This window comes from Stigmatopora nigra, chromosome 12 (assembly GCF_051989575.1).
Source record: "Stigmatopora nigra isolate UIUO_SnigA chromosome 12, RoL_Snig_1.1, whole genome shotgun sequence".
In the NCBI taxonomy this organism is placed as follows: domain Eukaryota; kingdom Metazoa; phylum Chordata; class Actinopteri; order Syngnathiformes; family Syngnathidae; genus Stigmatopora; species Stigmatopora nigra.
Window position 1 is genome coordinate 1,695,442 of NC_135519.1, and position 17,091 is coordinate 1,712,532.

General features: G+C 38.6%; 1 protein-coding gene across 1 annotated transcript in view; it reads right to left on the reverse strand.

Annotated features, from left to right (window-relative positions):
- Positions 1-230: 230 nt before the first annotated feature.
- atp6v1ba (ATPase, H+ transporting, lysosomal, V1 subunit B, member a) overlaps positions 231-17,091 on the reverse strand; it is a 34,402-nt gene continuing 17,541 nt past the window's right edge. Inside the window, exons 2-14 of the mRNA XM_077729652.1 lie at positions 16,827-16,882; positions 16,622-16,720; positions 15,605-15,698; positions 15,033-15,110; positions 14,351-14,490; positions 12,835-12,936; positions 11,968-12,065; positions 8,699-8,822; positions 4,547-4,697; positions 1,741-1,823; positions 1,555-1,659; positions 1,179-1,308; positions 231-556 (exon numbers count right to left, since the gene is read on the reverse strand). Coding sequence (XP_077585778.1) covers positions 414-556; positions 1,179-1,308; positions 1,555-1,659; positions 1,741-1,823; positions 4,547-4,697; positions 8,699-8,822; positions 11,968-12,065; positions 12,835-12,936; positions 14,351-14,490; positions 15,033-15,110; positions 15,605-15,698; positions 16,622-16,720; positions 16,827-16,882 — 1,403 coding nt within the window. The 3' untranslated portion in view covers positions 231-413. The remainder of the gene's footprint in view (positions 557-1,178; positions 1,309-1,554; positions 1,660-1,740; positions 1,824-4,546; positions 4,698-8,698; positions 8,823-11,967; positions 12,066-12,834; positions 12,937-14,350; positions 14,491-15,032; positions 15,111-15,604; positions 15,699-16,621; positions 16,721-16,826; positions 16,883-17,091) is intronic.

Consider the following 17,091-nt stretch of genomic DNA (forward strand, 5'->3'; position numbering starts at 1 on the left):
GAGGATCCAGCATTAGCACACACCATGAGGTTTTGAGTAAAAGTTTACAGATATGATCACATTTTGTTTCAATAAAAAGCAATACAACCACATATACACCACATATCTTGGACAGCAATACATACAGTACACCTAATTGTAAGATGACTACTGTGCTCGCATTGTGCGAGAAGAGTATTTTAGGTAAATATATATATATATATATATATATATATATATATATATATATATATATATATATATATGGAGAGATGACTTTAAGGAAAGAAAGTAAGCTTGCGTTAGGGATGTGAAACAACATTCATTTCCATGCCACAAAGTAGAGACCTAACACTGCTGGCATGATCAATGGTGGATGATGTTTTTAAGGTTTTTTAAGACTACACGACAAAGAAAACTGCCATTAATGTGGCTCAGTGGCGAGCAGCCGACTCCCTAGGATAAAACTCTGCCAAAGTGCTCTGCGGAATCCTCTTGAGCATCTCCTTGGGGAAGATTCGAAGCAGTTGCCAGCCAATGTCCAGAGTTTCGTACACCGTCCTGTTGTCATATGGGCCTAAGAGTGAGAAAAAAAAGCTCAAATAGGTTATAATTAGAACAGGGGAGCCCATTATATAGATTGCGATCTACCAGTAGTTCGCCAAGGAACTATCGGTAGATCGCCAAGGTACTAAACATTGGTAGATTGCACAAAAACAACATTTTGATCCCTGCCCTAAGTCAGTTAATTTGTACCAACCAAATTTGTGATGTATGAACACAAAAATCCGGATCAATTCAATATATTTAGGTTCCATGAAAATATTGTCTCTGATAACTTTAATCCGAATGCTGATCGGATTTATGAAAGTGTAAATGTGACTATTCATTAAACATTACGGCTGCCACCATTTGCTCGGACAATATCCCATTCTTATTACCGATATAGGCTCCTTGATGTCATTACAGAACAACAGTTAAGGTAGGACTAGCCATAGGTGGGCGGACTTATTCAAAGAGACTCAAACATTTACGGCATATATATTTTTCATATATTTTGTGAAACTGGCAGTGCAGTTGGGCAATTGCGCTGTGCAATAGTGCGTAAAATACCATATATGACATGGTAGATTTTTTTTAATGTTTTACTAAAAATCACAAAGATTTAGTGGTGAACATTTGTGTAGGGAAACACTCACCCTGGGCAATGAAGTTCTTTTCAAATTTCTGCAAAAACTCAAGGTAGAGAAGATCATCAGATGTGAGGGCTTCTTCTCCCACAACAGCTTTCATGGCCTGAACGTCCTTCCCAATAGCATAGCAGGCATACTAGATGGTGCAGAGAATATTGCAAGAAAATGAACAATAGGTGGAGAAAAAGTACAAAAGGATGTTTGTTGTAAGACACAATAAATCTGTCTCCATCCTGTCAGATCCTTTTTGTCGCTTTTCATTCAAAGCAAGAAAGAGTAGTATAATTATACAGTAGCAATGAAAAGTAAACACCATACCTACTAATAATAACATAAAAATTAACAATATCAACTGATAACTAAAATCGAAAGAACGTGTTACCAGCTGGTTTGAGACATCAGCGTGGTCCTTCCTGGTCATACCCTCTCCAATAGCGGACTTCATCAGACGGGACAGAGAGGGCAAGACATTGATGGGTGGGTAAATCTGTAAGAAAAGAATGGAAATCTTGATTAAAAAAACTTTAACCACAGTTTGAATTTTTTTTAACTCCACTGGCTACATTACCTGACGGTTGTGAAGCTGTCTGTCAACATACACCTGTCCCTCAGTGATGTACCCAGTCAGATCCGGAATTGGATGGGTGATGTCTGAGTAGAGAAAAAAGTGTAATGTAAGGAGGGAAATAGGTTTTATTTACAATCTGGCAAATAAGTATTTAGTCAAACACCAATTGTGCAAGCTTTCCTAGTCTTGAAAATATTAGCGAGGCTGGTAATTGACAACAAGGGTCAACCTCAACCATTAGAAACAGATTGTGGGAAAAAAAACCTGAAAATCACATTGTTTGATTTTTAAAGAATTTATTTGCAAATGATGGTGAAAAGTATTTGGTCAATACCAAAAGTTCCGCTCAATACTTTGTTATGTACCGCTTTGTTGGCAATAACGTAGGTCAAACATTTTCTGTAACTCTTCACAAGCTTTTGACACACTTGCTGGTATTTTGGCCCATTCCTCCATGCAGATGTCCTCTAGAGCAGTGATGTTTTGGGGCTGTTGTCGGGCAACACAGACTTTGAATTCCCTCCAGATTGTTTATGGGGTCGAGATCTGGAGACTGGCTAAGCAAACTCGAAATGCTTCTTACGAAGCCACTCCTTTGTTGCCCTGGATGTGTATTTGGGATCATTGTCATGCTGAAAGACCCAGCCACGTCTCATCTTCAATGTCCTTGCTAATGGAAGGAGATTTTAACCCAAAATCTCTCGATGCATGGCACCATTCATTCATTTGTCTTACAAAGATCAGTCGTCCTAGTCCCTTTGCAGAAAAGCAGCCCCAAAACATGATGTTTCCACCCCCATTCTTCACAGTGGGTATGGTGTTCTTCGGATGCAATTCAGTATTCATTCTCCTCCAAAAACAAGAACCTGTGTTTCTACCAAGAGGTTCTATTTTGGTTTGATCTGACCACAACACATTCTCCCAGTCCTCTTCTGGGTCATCCAAATGCTCTCTGGTGAACCGCAGACGGGCCTGGATGTGTACTGGCTTCAGCAGGGGGACACGTCTAGCAGGGCAGGATTTGAGTCCCTGGCGGCCTATTGTGTTACTGATATTTAGCCTTTGTTACTATGGTCCCAGCTCTCTGTAGGTCATTTGCTGTAGTCCTGGGATTTTTTCTCATTGTTCTTGTTATCATTTTGATGCCACGGGGTGAGATCTTGCATGGAGCCCCAGATTGAGGGAGATTATCAGTGGTCTTGTATGTCTTCCATTTTCTAATAAGTGCTCCAACAGTTGATTTCTTTAAACCAAGGGTTTTATCTATTGCAGATTCAGTCTTCCCTGCCTGGTGCAGGTCTACAATTTTGCCTCTGGTGTTTTTCGACAGCTCTTTGGTCTTGGCCATAGTGGAGTTTGAAGTGTGAGAGACCCGGGTTGGGGATAGGTGTCTTTTATATCGATGAGCAATGTTCCCTCTAAGTTGCGCGCGTGCGCAATTGCGCACTACTATCGTCTTCTCTGCACAGCAGAAATCATATGGCGCGTAGTAAATAAAATCCAAACTTTTTTTTACCCCTTTCCCCATGATGGCGCCGTCTACGCGGCAGGCGGTGCCAGTAGCTCTGTCCACTCTTATGTTCTTTGTGTTTAACAGCATGATTTACATGAAAGATTAGAGGGAACATTGACATGCACCTGTTTATGGCAGGTGTGATACTGGTGTACCCATAGCGAGCAATGATGATGTCTCTCACACTGGTACTTAGTGTGCTCAGGGAGGTTGACATTCTGCCCAGATCAATGAAAAATTAGAGGGAACATTGCCGATGAGTTAAAACAGTTGCTATTAATATAGGTAAGGAGTGGAGCCTTCGTTAGACCTCGTTAGAATAAGTTATGCCTTTTTGACAGCCAGAAATCTTGCTTGTTTTTAGTTGACCAAATACTTATTTTCCACTCTAATTTTGAAATAATTTTTTTTTAAAAATCAAACAACGTGATTTTCAGTTTTTTCCACATTCAGTCTGTCTCCCATAGTTGAGGTTTACCCATGTTGACATATACAGGCCTCTCTAGTCTTTTTAAGGAGGACAACTTGCACAATTAGTGGTTGACTAAATACTCATTCGCCCCACTGTATGTTTGAATTGTCATAAGTAAACAATTATATATGGAACACTTAAAAATATGTTTTAAAGTTACTTCAGATCAAGCAGTTGAACAACACCAAATGTAGAAAAGTTAGTTTTCTTGTGGCCATTTTACCACCCTCTAAAAGTCAAACGGTTGAAGCAGTAAAACAGCAGAAGTCTTCAATCAAGGTCGACACATGCACTGCATACTGTAGTTACTATGGTAACTTCAGGCAACACATTGCAAGACCATCTCTAATGGTTACACTGTTTTACATGATGGACCAATAATTCAATTCAAACACACAATCCATATGACACAGATAATTCCTTGTCCTTCTAACCCTACAATTGACTGGAAACCGATTTAAGGTGTAATCCACCCACTGCCCATAATTAGCTGGGATAATTTCCAGCATCTCCACGTCCTTTGTCAGCATAAACAACTTGGGAGAAAATTTAATGAATAACTGTAACCATCATGTCATTCCTAGGAAAAAGGTGCATGCCATTGCCTTCAATAACAATTTGCACCTCTGGTGAAGGTGTTTTTAGCTTGTAATTATTTCAATGTATTTCCTAAACAATAAAGTTTGCTAAAAATTCAATGATTAACCTAATATCTCCACACATTGTTAGTCAAGAAGATCTAATAGACAGGACTGTTTCTAGTGATTGGGTAAATAAAGAGCAATTTGAACCTATAGCGTTAAAAGGAATGCTGTTCTTACCATCATTAGGCATTGTAAGAATGGGGATCTGGGTGATGGAGCCATTCCTGCCCTCTACTCGGCCAGCACGTTCATAAATGGTGGCTAAGTCAGTGTACATGTAACCAGGAAAGCCACGACGTCCAGGTACCTCCTCTCTGGCAGCAGAAACCTTAAGAATGAACGTAAGAAAGGGTGCTGAGTGCAAAGGTCACAAAGATACATCAAGGTTCAGTTTAAATTTAAGCATAGCAACCCTAAACGAATCTGAAAACATCACAAATAATTTGTCATTCTAGTAATTTCAAAAGAAGGTAATTATAGAAACAGAGGGGCAATTAAAAATCTAGGGATAATCTCATGACGATTTGAAGTATTGTTCCGGCACAAGTTACTCAACATGCAAGATCACATCATTATACCTACCACAATATATGTTTTCGTGCCCATACAGAAATACAAGTACACAAGTACAATTGTCAAAAACTGTATATTTAGTGAACATTTTAGCCATACACATCAAAAGACTAATGTATTAATATCTAAATATACTATATTAAAATGGAACCATTGTAAATACTGTACTCAGTGAAAATACTTCCTCTGCTTAATATAAATTCCCCATTTTGGAGTTTTAGTCCAAGTCCTTTGTTTTCTGACCAAGGGTCCGTTGTCCTCGATATTGGCGGGGTTACTGTACTCGCCTGACTAAAAAAACATGTCAGGTAACTAAACGACTTAAAGAAACACCATTGTCTCTTATAAATGTATGTCAAAATATAGGCTTTGTTTTAGTTTTTTTAAACTATGAGGATGGTTGAACTTATTGGTTAAAGCTGGCTATACCATGAGTCCAGCCAGCAGCATTCCCACACATGATGATGATAATCACAGAGTTAATCTTTGAATAAAAATGTCCGGAAAGGCACCCACTTCCAAAAATACTATAATTTTGCTGCCTGGGGCCGGGGTTGCGGGCACACCTCGCTCGTTGCCGGTATGCACTGCCGGTAGGGCAACGCTGGCGGCATGCGCCACCGTACCGCCGGCCGAGATATTAAAATTCCACTTCGGTCCACCGTGCCGTCCAATCGGCCATTAGCCGTCCAATTGTCAATTAGCCATCCAAAAAGCTCTATTTTCGTACAAGTCCAACGAGGCAAGCCCACTGCCCCCCACTTAAATGAAATCACAACTTCCACGTTGCTCCGCCTTTACGCCACGACGCCTTGCCATGCTCGCCGGCCAAAGTGCTGTTTTCGAACAAGGCTGATTTCATTCGCCGTAATGTCGCCCAGGGCTCTCATTTCTCCCCAAAAAATTCCCTCTTCGCTGGTGCTCTCTGCTATCCAATATGCCGAGTAAGTTTTATTTTCAGATAAGTGCCAAAGACGTCAGCCCACTGCCCGGACTTAAATGGAATCTCAAATTCCACGTTGCTCCACCTCGACATCCCGCCATGCTCAACGGCCAAAATGATTTGTTTTCAGGCTTTGCAGTGCATTTTCAACTGACTTCATGATGAAATCTATTTATACATTCAATCGTCAACAAAATGTTTTGTTTGCCCATGTATTTACGTCCTCGACGATGCCGATTAGTCGGGACAGCTCTATAAGTGATGTTGGTCCATACATTGCTACAGCTGGGAAGAAACTGAATATGGCACACATGCATGGCTTAAGCATGTAAGGCACATGTCAAATTGTCAATGACATTACAAAAGTTATCTGCAATCAATGACTAATTGTAGTAATTAGCAGATTAACCGGATTCATTTAAATCTCAATGTCTACACTACTTTGAGCCTACTATTGCAGAGTCAAGTGATGGCAGATTCCAACAGGTTGCAAATGTTTGCCTTTGATTTCAAGATCTTGAAAAAAAATTATCTAAATTAACTTTTTTTCCCTCCTTTATAATGTCAAGTGCTTTCAGAGCAAAGGGGAAAGTAAATCCAAAGGCATTTATCCTTGGAGTCATGGGTTGTTGGTTAATATGAGGGCTACATCAGTTCAATTGAAAACTCACCCTCTATTTGCCTGAATAGAAATACGTTATTGTCCTCGGGGCTCTTTGTACATTCACATTGAGCAATTCAAATTTTAGCTGAGGACAGAGCACATGGGTCAAGGTGATCACACTATTAAAATCTAGAATTGTGCTTCCAGCGTATTGAGAGGCAAACTATACAACATAAAATGTTTAATACAGGCATAAAAGCAGGGTGAAGAGTATGGACCAGACTTCCAAGAACATGAAAAAGAAAGAAAAGGATAGGGTTAACAGGGAAAGAAGTAAAGGGGACAGCAAAAATGTGGGGTTAAAGCTTTTACTTGTAAAGCTCAGCAGCTGAAAAGGCTAGGTGTTTGCAACATATAAGATAATACTTATATCTACCTGGTTAATATTCATAGCTGTTCCATTATTTCACAAAATACTTACATTATACTTGGAATTTAACGTCACTTGCATCCGCACCTTAGCGCCGCTAAAATAATAGCACGTTTAGTTGTTTATTTATTTATTTTAAATCATTCAAACAGGTGACAAACCTTCAAAATGAACGCAAATACTAAATATCAATGCTTTCCAGCAACTTAGCATAAAAAGCGTATGATAGATGTGCTAATCTAAGACCTAATTACTTTGATTCCTACACAAAAGTGTGGTCCCCAGGTCTTCTACAAGAGTAACCTATCTTTTAACACCGAATCCAATGTGACAAGGAATCAATGAAAAGGGAAGATAAGAGCACAAATCTGAATTGCATCTGTTGAGCAATGAACAAAAAGACTGTTGTGGGTTATAACATTGGGGAATAAAATCCTGCACATCCTTTGTCTGAATAGGGATTATTACTGTTTTTTTAGGAAGCATGTACATTGATTAAACCATTTTTTTCTCTATTATTTCAATGATTTTCATAGATACATCACATTAGATTTTAAATAAATCATTTTTAAAAATACCTGAAAATGAAAGATTCAATGTTTTCAATACCGTGACGGGACGTTTCGTCGACGGACACTAAGTCCCTGGACGTTTCGTCGACGGACACTAAGTCCCTGGACGTTTTGTCGACGGACACTTGGTCGACGGACACTTCATCAAACGGACATTTGGTCGGCGGATTGTTCGGCGAACGAACGTTTCGTCAACGGACGTTTGGTCGAGGGACAATTCGCTGCCGGATTCGCTCGTCTGACATTTCGTGGAACGGACAATTCTTCGCCGGATTCGCTCGTCGGACATTTTGGCAAACAGACAATTTGTTGCCGGATTCGCTCACGCTCCAAATTTTGTAGTCTAAGATTGTACTTTAAAAAGAGGTTTATTATTAAAGCAGGGGTGGGCAATTAATTTAACAAAGGGAATCAACCTGCAGCTATAATCTTACATATTTACATGTATATGTTCCTTAATTTGCATAGTCCCCTTATCCAATAAATGAAACTCAAACCCAAGTGCAGTTCAAATGCAGTTGCCAGCCGTCCAATCCATTTAAAGTGGAACCTCTGATTGAAATGTACTGTTGACAAGCGCAGTGAATAAATAGGCTCTTTAAGTGCCAATCACCCAATGAAAATGGATTGGACACCTATTGCCATCAATGGCAGAATATGTGTTAACCTAACAGACTGACTTGTCTAAGCTTTTCTGTGGAATTTTGTCTATTCAATAAACAGCAGTGTTTATCACCATTGGTTTGTTCATTTATTGTTGTTTGAATAGAAAACTACGTTCATTGGAGAAAAGCCGACATTAAACAACATTAATTAATCAGCATTACATAGAAAAGAGACCAAATTATTGCTTCCCTAAATTGTTGTTTTACCACCACGGAAACTGGACAGATGACCCCCGAAGCCCTGATTTTGCTACACAAACTCAACAAACTTCACTAGAAAAGTTGCCAAGGGTGCTACTGTGCAATGTGCATTCTCTGCAAACAATAAAGCAGTAGGTAAAGTCTGTCCGATCCCAGCAATTCACGCAAAAGCTTTTAGCCCACGACGACTGTGTTTCTGACTGCTCTGCAGATCGAATCAAGCACCTTTGTAAGCGGTTGTCAGAATATCAGAATATAAGATAGTTAAGCTCTCATTTAGCCCACTAAATAGTAGTTTCATGACAATTCTGCTTAAAAACTAGCTTGAGTAGCTCTGTTACCTCTCTCAGAGCTTCAGCATAGGAACTCATATCGGTGAGAATGACCAGGACGTGCTTCTCACATTGGTAGGCCAGATATTCAGCTGCAGTCAATGCCAGGCGAGGGGTAATGATACGTTCAATTCTAAATTTTAACAGAGGGGAGGAAAAGAGAGAAATAAATACATAAGCTAAAACACAAACAGATATTGCATGCAGTGCACATCCTCTATCATGCTTATAAAGCGTGATTTATGGGTGTGAGTGTGTGTATGTTAAGATTCTCTCGCTATCTTTGTCCCAACCGTGCAATGTAGAGAGTTGAATTTTTTTTATGGTGGCCAGAAATGGCTGTATATCCTAATGATTAAATTTCTTCACCTTCTCAAAGTGTGTGAACTCATTTTTTTGTTAAAGCAGAAATCAGAGTTAATGTTTGAATCATTGTTTTTACATGATGTGCCCTAAACGCACCACGTGGCCGATTGGTCTGCCAGCGAGTTTTCTGGTGCTCCTCAGAACACTTTTTTTTGTCATGACGGGAGTTATAAAACATCCACCCATTCATGTATTATGATTCATCTATTCTCTAATCCTTACAAAGCCTGATGTACGGAGGTATAGGTGCGAGTGTACCAAAAAACTCGCTGGCGAAAATAATTCCCAAAATGACCAGGAAAGGTGTCTTTGGCCAGCACGTCCAGCACCGACGTGTCTCGCAGATTCTTTCCGTCACGACAGGAAAAATAAGTGTTTCAGGGAGCAGGAATAGATTGTGTGATTTATGGATGGGTGGATGTTTTACGTTATTATTATCACGCTACTTTTGACCAAATCCTGCATCGTAGAGAGTTGACATCATGGTGGCCAGAAACGGCTGTCGGAATCCTAGTAGACGAGTGATTGAATCTCTTTACCTTCTCAAAGTGTGTAAACTCAAGCTTTGAGCATTTGCATGTTTTATCGATGAGTATGCCTGACCTGAAATACGTTAGCTTGCTGCGCTCTTGTGGTGGTTTAAATTAGTTGCATGAAATACGCAACAGCACCGCTATTGTATATTTATTTTTGTAATATTTTCACTTTGGTTTACAATGTCTTACAAAACATTGCTTTAATAGGTAAAATTTGTCAGCCTTTCTTTTTAAATTGACCGTCACTTTTCCATACGTTTTCCTAAAAGGCATACTCCTGTTTCTGTATATATTATATATTCCTTTTATGCATACTTTAAACACGCTTGTCATTTTCACCAACTATGCCAAAAAAGAGGAGTTCTCGTATCGAGTTGGGAAAGGTGAAAATTGAAGCGCACCAATATGGCAGCATAATTTTCTTCATTCCAAAGTGGTGGCGAGGGTTCCACCTCGGCGGGAGCTCATCATACTGCATCTATATCATGGTTACGTAGCCCCGACCATGCTCAGATGCCTATTACTGAGTGTAGACTTAGCAGGGGCAATAACAGCTCTTGGGCTCGCATGTAACTGAACTTTTCCATCTAAACCTTTTTTCAAAAGAGATTCTTTTTTAATAGCGCAACAATTGTCTTTTTATTGTTTTTATGATTCTAAACAAGCAGGTGGGACCAGTGAACCCGGTATCCCTGTTTGTATTTCAGTATAGTCTGTTTGATATTTTAGAAAACCTTTGCTCTCCTTCCAGAAACAACATTTTGAGCAGCAAACTACTCTACTAAATAATCCTGCTAACCAATGTTCCCTTCTATTTTTTTTTTACGTCTTGACATACATACAATCTCCCTGAGCACTTGGAGGACAACTCTGAGCAACATCAGAAGTGTTTCCTATGGTCAAGCACCAGTATTACAACCTGTCACCAGCAAAGGCACTTCTACTACCCATAACTGATCTAGTCATTAAAAAAAATACTGATAACCATGAATAAAAAAGTCAGTGATTAATTTTCTGGTGTTATGTGCAGCTATTGTGGTCCCCTTAAGCACCAGTGAGCTACTGAGCTTCGTGTGAAATGAAACTTTTTATGGCTGAAATGTGGTACTCTTAGGCTGATGACATTTAATGAGCTCCAAAGGTCAAAGAAACGGTGAATGAACGTGTGATATGAGCAAACAAATTTTTTTTGTTTTCATAAAGCCTTTTTCCCCCACAGCCCTAATTTCGGCTTCAACATGACGATGGAGTGAGGCTGTTGTGCAAAAGTATAACTTTGTTTTTTTTAAACCCAAACTGTGGCACTTTGAAGTAGCTTGCCTGGCACTGAAATGCACAGATAAGACTTTGGAAGTGCTCTTGGAGATTTACGTTTTGTTGAGTTCAATAAATTGATTTACCGTACTTACTCGCATATAAGCTGCTTTTGAAGGACAAAAAATAACTGAATCGAGGGTACGGCATATATGCGTATAAAAACGCGACTTGCAAAAAAACTGCTTGTGAAAATGTACTTAGTCATTTGGAAGCAGTTGTACTTTTTCCTTGCCATATATAACCACCCTTCCTTTGCTTAGCCTTCCGACTTTACAACTTTATGGGTAAATGGTTGGTCATTGAACTTCACGTACGAAGTAGATATTTGTACAAATGTCAATGACATGGAGCGATTCAAGGATCCTCAAGACTACATCACCATCTGGAAAACTGATTGAATTTGAGTGATTGATTCAGGTAATTATTAGATTTTTTTTACAGTACGTAACTTTGAACACGGCATTTGCTTCGTTTACAGTGCCATCTTGTCGTGACGTCATCGTGTCATAGCACCGTCAATTTGCAGTTTTTTGCAAAACCCGTTTTATGCGCATATAAGCCATACCCTTGATTCAGTCATATTTTTTTGTCTGACAAAAGCGACTTATATGCAAGTAAAGAAGGTAATTGTGTAGCGCTTCATCATTCTGACTTTTGTGGGGTAGCATGGGATCGATCGTTTCGCGGTGGTGTGGTTGAGCCTGCAAATGGTGCAAATCCGTTTTTGTGATGAAAATGCTGTCAGAAATATGTTTCATTTATCCCTCAAATATTTGCTGGTGTCCTAAAGTGATCGAGGCCATAGAAAATACTAGATACTTACTCACATGTGTCCCGACCAATTTTTTGAACTCTCAATTTTCCAGTCTTTATTCCGTCAACAACCTCAGTTTCATTATACCAATCAATCAAGGAATGAATATCTCAGTTATGCTATAACTGTAAAAACTGTTCTTGATTAAGATGATTAAAATCACATTCTCTAAAGTCAGTGTACTCAATTATGGCATGCTCCATTGGTGCTAGAAATACAAAGTCAGTAAATGCTGACAGTCTTACGTAGGGTCATTGGCCAGGTTTAAGAAAAGGCACACATTATCCATCGAGCCATTTTCTTCAAAATCAGACTTGAAGAAACGAGCAGTTTCCATGTTGACCTAAGAGACAGATGGATAAATGTCAACGAAGCACAACAAAGGCCACTCAGTAAAGCAAGTTAAATTGTCTATTTATTACCAGCTTTCTTTCCACCAATTCAGTTCTTAATAAATTTAACAAAAAATTTAAACTAAATAATACATTGTCACTAGCGATAATACGTAATGATAGAAAAAATAGGGATGTATATCAGCAATTTCAACACTATGATTGATTCTTAGAACAATGATGTGATATCAATTTTTCAAACTGCTACAGTATGATTTAATGACCTTTGATTGATTTATTAAGATAATATGATTGAAGTCTAATCAATACTGAAAAAATTAAAGTGTTAAAAATAGGAAAATTGCAACAACATTTTTTTTTTTTGAAAAAGCAAGTCAACTTGCTCAGTTGCCATCCCATTTAGATGGAACTTGGGGAAAGGGGGTTGAAAATATTCAGCAAGTGAAGCAAATTAGGAGTTTGGAAAAGGTCAACCTGTCACAAAAGGCAGGCAGGAGGGGCAGCTGAAAGAAAGAGAATTTGATAGTGCTCGGATGGCAGTTTTAAGGGTCTTTTGAATTAGTAACCTCTACATAGCAAGAGGGTATGCTCAGAGGTGTAGAAGTAAAAACACTGACTTGAAGGTTAAATCACCTAATGAATAAAAGACTAAAAACAGGGTGGGAGAAAGACAGTCACATCGGGGTTAAAAGTGGATTATCAACAAAGATATGTATGATAGTAAACATTATTGGACGATAATTCAATTTTTATGCTCACCCCCATGGCAGCAAACACAATGGCAAAGTTCTCTGAGCTGTAGTCCATCACATCTTTGGACTTCTGCACAAGACCGGCTTGCCGACAGATCTGGGCTGCAATCTTAAAACAGACAGTAAATGCATTCATAGTCACACTCGTTAAAAAAAAAAAATGGAATACTACATTTCCCAATAATTTACAAAACTGAGTCATGATAAATTAAAATTTGTATACATCTGTTGTTTCACGGTGACAATTCAGTTTCAATTCATTACACTATTTGTATTGGTGCAATGCTAACATGTTCATTGCAACAAATTTAAAGAGTTATAAAACAAACTATGAAATTATTTTTTTAAAAACACAATTTTACGTTTATACATGTGTAACTTTCTTGTAAGTCAGGTATTGGTCTTAGAGACCTCTGGACCTGAAAGTCAATAATAAGGCACCACTCCTTTGTATAATGAGTGCTGTAGGAGTGGAGAGGAATTTCATGCTTTTCACTTAATGTGCATTGATCCATCCCGACACCTCTTTGCACCCCGCAAGCAGGCACCTGGTCGATAGAGCAACCTCTCCCCACATGAATGACCCAAGTGACATGCACTTAATTAAATAACCAACAAAGTTTTTGAACCAACCAGATGGCACGACAAGTGGATCATCATTAGGAGGGCTTTTTGTTTGACCAACTCTACAGTAAGACTCACTTTTGATCAGGCAATTATAAGGTGCGAATGAGAATAGGGGTCATACTGCATCTGGGCTCATAATATAATAAGAGTTAAAGAAACTGATGGTAGTGTGACATTGTTATTGCTGTGTCCATTATATTAATAGATATGTTGAAGTATAATCCTTTCAAACTTCCTCCCTATATGTATACTAAATACATTTATTTCCATGTAGTACACATGCACTGGTAAAAAAAATACAGTATGTTCAATGAGTGTTCTTAACTAATAAAACAATTGGAGCCTATCTATTAGAATTTTTCTGACATTTTCAAAAATGTCCATCAGGTGCTTGAAAGATTTGTTCATTTTTTATTTCAAGAGTAAAATTTTGTTGAAAAGTGTGTAACAAGAGCGCAAGGTTACATATTTAGGCCATGAAAGCTATGTTTGGAAAGGTTTGATATTTTTTATTTTTCTTCTCTCCGAAATTAATTCATTTATAGGTTCTATAAAAAAATCCTAGTATGTTTTGGTCTCATTTGAAACTTGATAAAAACCTTAGAATTTGTTGTAAACTGTTAATATTTAATAAATACAATTCTTGATACTTGCACTTGTGTACTTGTATAGGTGTGAAAATGTCGTATGTTATGTAGTAATAATAGGGGTGATCCTACATCGTGTTTTTTTTATTATCACGGCCATGTCTGGTGTACATTATCCACAAAAAACAATGCATTAGTGAATTCATCTGCCTATTGTACTTATCAGTTTCAAGGTAGAGTTTCAATCAGATCTTGTGGAGTTCTATTAAAGGAAACGTTAGTTAGCTTAGTGGGTGGATGTGGTCTTACTTCGTTATGGGGCAACCCAGCAGCGGAGAAAATAGGGATCTTTTGTCCTCTGGCAATACTGTTCATGCCATCAATAGCAGAGATGCCAGTCTGGATCATTTCCTCGGGGTAGATACGGCACTGGGGATTGATGGGCTGACCTGGAGAGCAAACCAAGCTTTGCTTTAACTTGCTACAACGAAGAAGCAATATTAGCTACAGAAAAAATATGGTGCCCTGTTGGAATATCAGATTGGTTATTTTAGGATTGTTAAGATTACCCTAAAGTGTGGATATGGCATGACCAAAATGTAAACAAAAAAGAAAAGTGCTTTTTCACCATCTATTTGTTCCTTGAAGATAAGATTCAGTGGGTTAAAAACAACATCAACAACAAATAAACGGGGCATTGCTAAAAACATACGGAACCTTCTCTATGGTGTTTAGTTTGTTACTAAATAAGTGTCAGCCAAGCAAAATATCTAGCCCATATCCCACTTTTGTTGAGGGTATTGGTGGGAGATCAATAAAATACACTTGTGTGGAAAAAACTGGTGTCATTTGTGTTGAGAATGTATGCTTGCAAAGAAATGTTAATGTTAAACATCTGTCATTTAACGACATTATTCCTAATTTAAATGTATGACCCATTGTAACAAAACAAACAAACAAACAAACAAAAAGTAAGACAAACAGCAGGTACCCATAATATCCAAATAGTCTTCAGCCAGAACACTGGGTCCTCGGTCGATAGGTTTGCCTGAGCCATTGAAGACCCGCCCTGAAACAGAAGAGTTTCTCCTTTAGATGAATGAACAAATGGCAAATCAAATCAGATGTAAAACCACACAGTGTTGAACATGTGTTTTAAAAAGCCCAGTGCTTTTTAAAAAACGATTAATGGCCCATGTCTTCCTAAAGGTAATGAATGTGTTTTTGGAAGTTAGTGCATCTGCCTCTTATCAGGTCTATAATCAGAGACACTGACTTGATGGAAATGATTGATACTTGGTGAAAAAAAAATGTTTATATTTTTTTGTTTTTTGCTGCAATTCATATGTTGCTGAGGGATGATGAGATCATCAAATGTATTGAGATTCGAGAACAATTGGTCGAATAAAGGGTTTAAATGTTTGACAGTGTTATTTGGTATGGTTCACAGGCAGATGGAAATAAACAAAATAACTAGCATGTTCTTACTCTCAACAATTCAAGCATTGACTTGCTAGTATAACACACTAACTGAATCAAAAATCTGTATCATGTTCTGCCTACCAAGCATATCCTCTGAAACTGGTGTGCGCAGGATATCGCCAGTAAACTCGCAGGCTGTCTTCTTGGCATCAATGCCTGATGTTCCCTCAAATACCTGAAAAGAGAAAAAAAAAACATTATAAAATACCTTGATCAACATTGAATACAACATTGTTTTTTGGTGTTTCTTTCAGAGGGGGGGGAACAAATTAATTTGTATTTAGTTCATTTCTATGGGAAGCGATGATTTGATATATGAGTAAATCGACTTACGAGTTGCACTTTAAGTACTGTACTCAGTGAAAATAGTTCATTTTCACATGATTCAAATAATAAAAAAACAGGTTATTGGGAACTTTAGTCCAAGTCCTCTTCGTCAGATTCGGGAGGCATTGGATCATCGATGGAATCTTCAGGAGACGCCGCATCGGAGCTTTTTTCAAGAGGAGCTTTTGCAAGAGGTTTTTGGCACACAATGAAAATAGCGACCGCCGTTTCTTTTCTCGTACAAATATTGCACTTGTTGGTTTTGCGACATTGTCAAGACGATCGCTAAATTCAATGGATCTGACAATGTTGTCATCAATCTCCTGGTGGAGCCGCCTTCTGATGTTGCCCCATGCAGTGTGTTGACGTCCTATCATCATGCCAGCTTCACGAATGTATCGACGGCGCAAATCCCTCATTGATTTTTTTATTCCTCAGAGGCAGGGTGCCTTAGTCCACACAAGAAAACATTTATTTTTATTTACTCGCAGAATACAGATCGCCACAACACACATACATCTCCAGAGTGGAGTGGCATTCACTTGTCGTGTTCTCCCTCTTAACCGCACGGCGGAATACATTAAGATTAACATGGTTCCTACCATCTGAATTATGGACAAAAGAATACCATAGTGTAGATTCATTTATGCTGCAAAGGCGCGCTACGGTAGTTATAATGGGAATGATCCTACTCCTCTTTTTCGTTTAGCACGGCCATGTCTGGTCTACATTTACCGCGATATTCGAGGTATTACTGTGGTTGTATCTTACCTGAACAACTGCCTTGCTACCAATCACCTCCAAGACTTGACCACTCCTTTTTGTTCCATCAGGCAAAGTCAGATGAACAATTTCAGCATATCTGGGGAACTAGTAAAATTATAAACACATTTAGTATTATATACGGTATACCCGTATTATACACACACACGCAGACACACATAAAATAACTCATCAAAAGGAGTAAGTGCCTCACCTTGACATTATCAAGAATCACCAGGGGTCCATTTACTCCTGACACAGTAGAATAAGCTGGAAGAAACAAGAGTCAGTGAATTACTTTTCATGGTTTCAGAGGGCAGCCAGATTGGGGCGCAATATAATTAACACTGTATTCCAATTTTCTATAGTGGCTGAAAAGCACCAATCAACTTGGGAACAATAATTGCAGTGAATACTTACAAGTCGACCTTTCACTATAAGAAGAATCAAACTGCTTTTTGCATTGCAAGCGCCAGGTC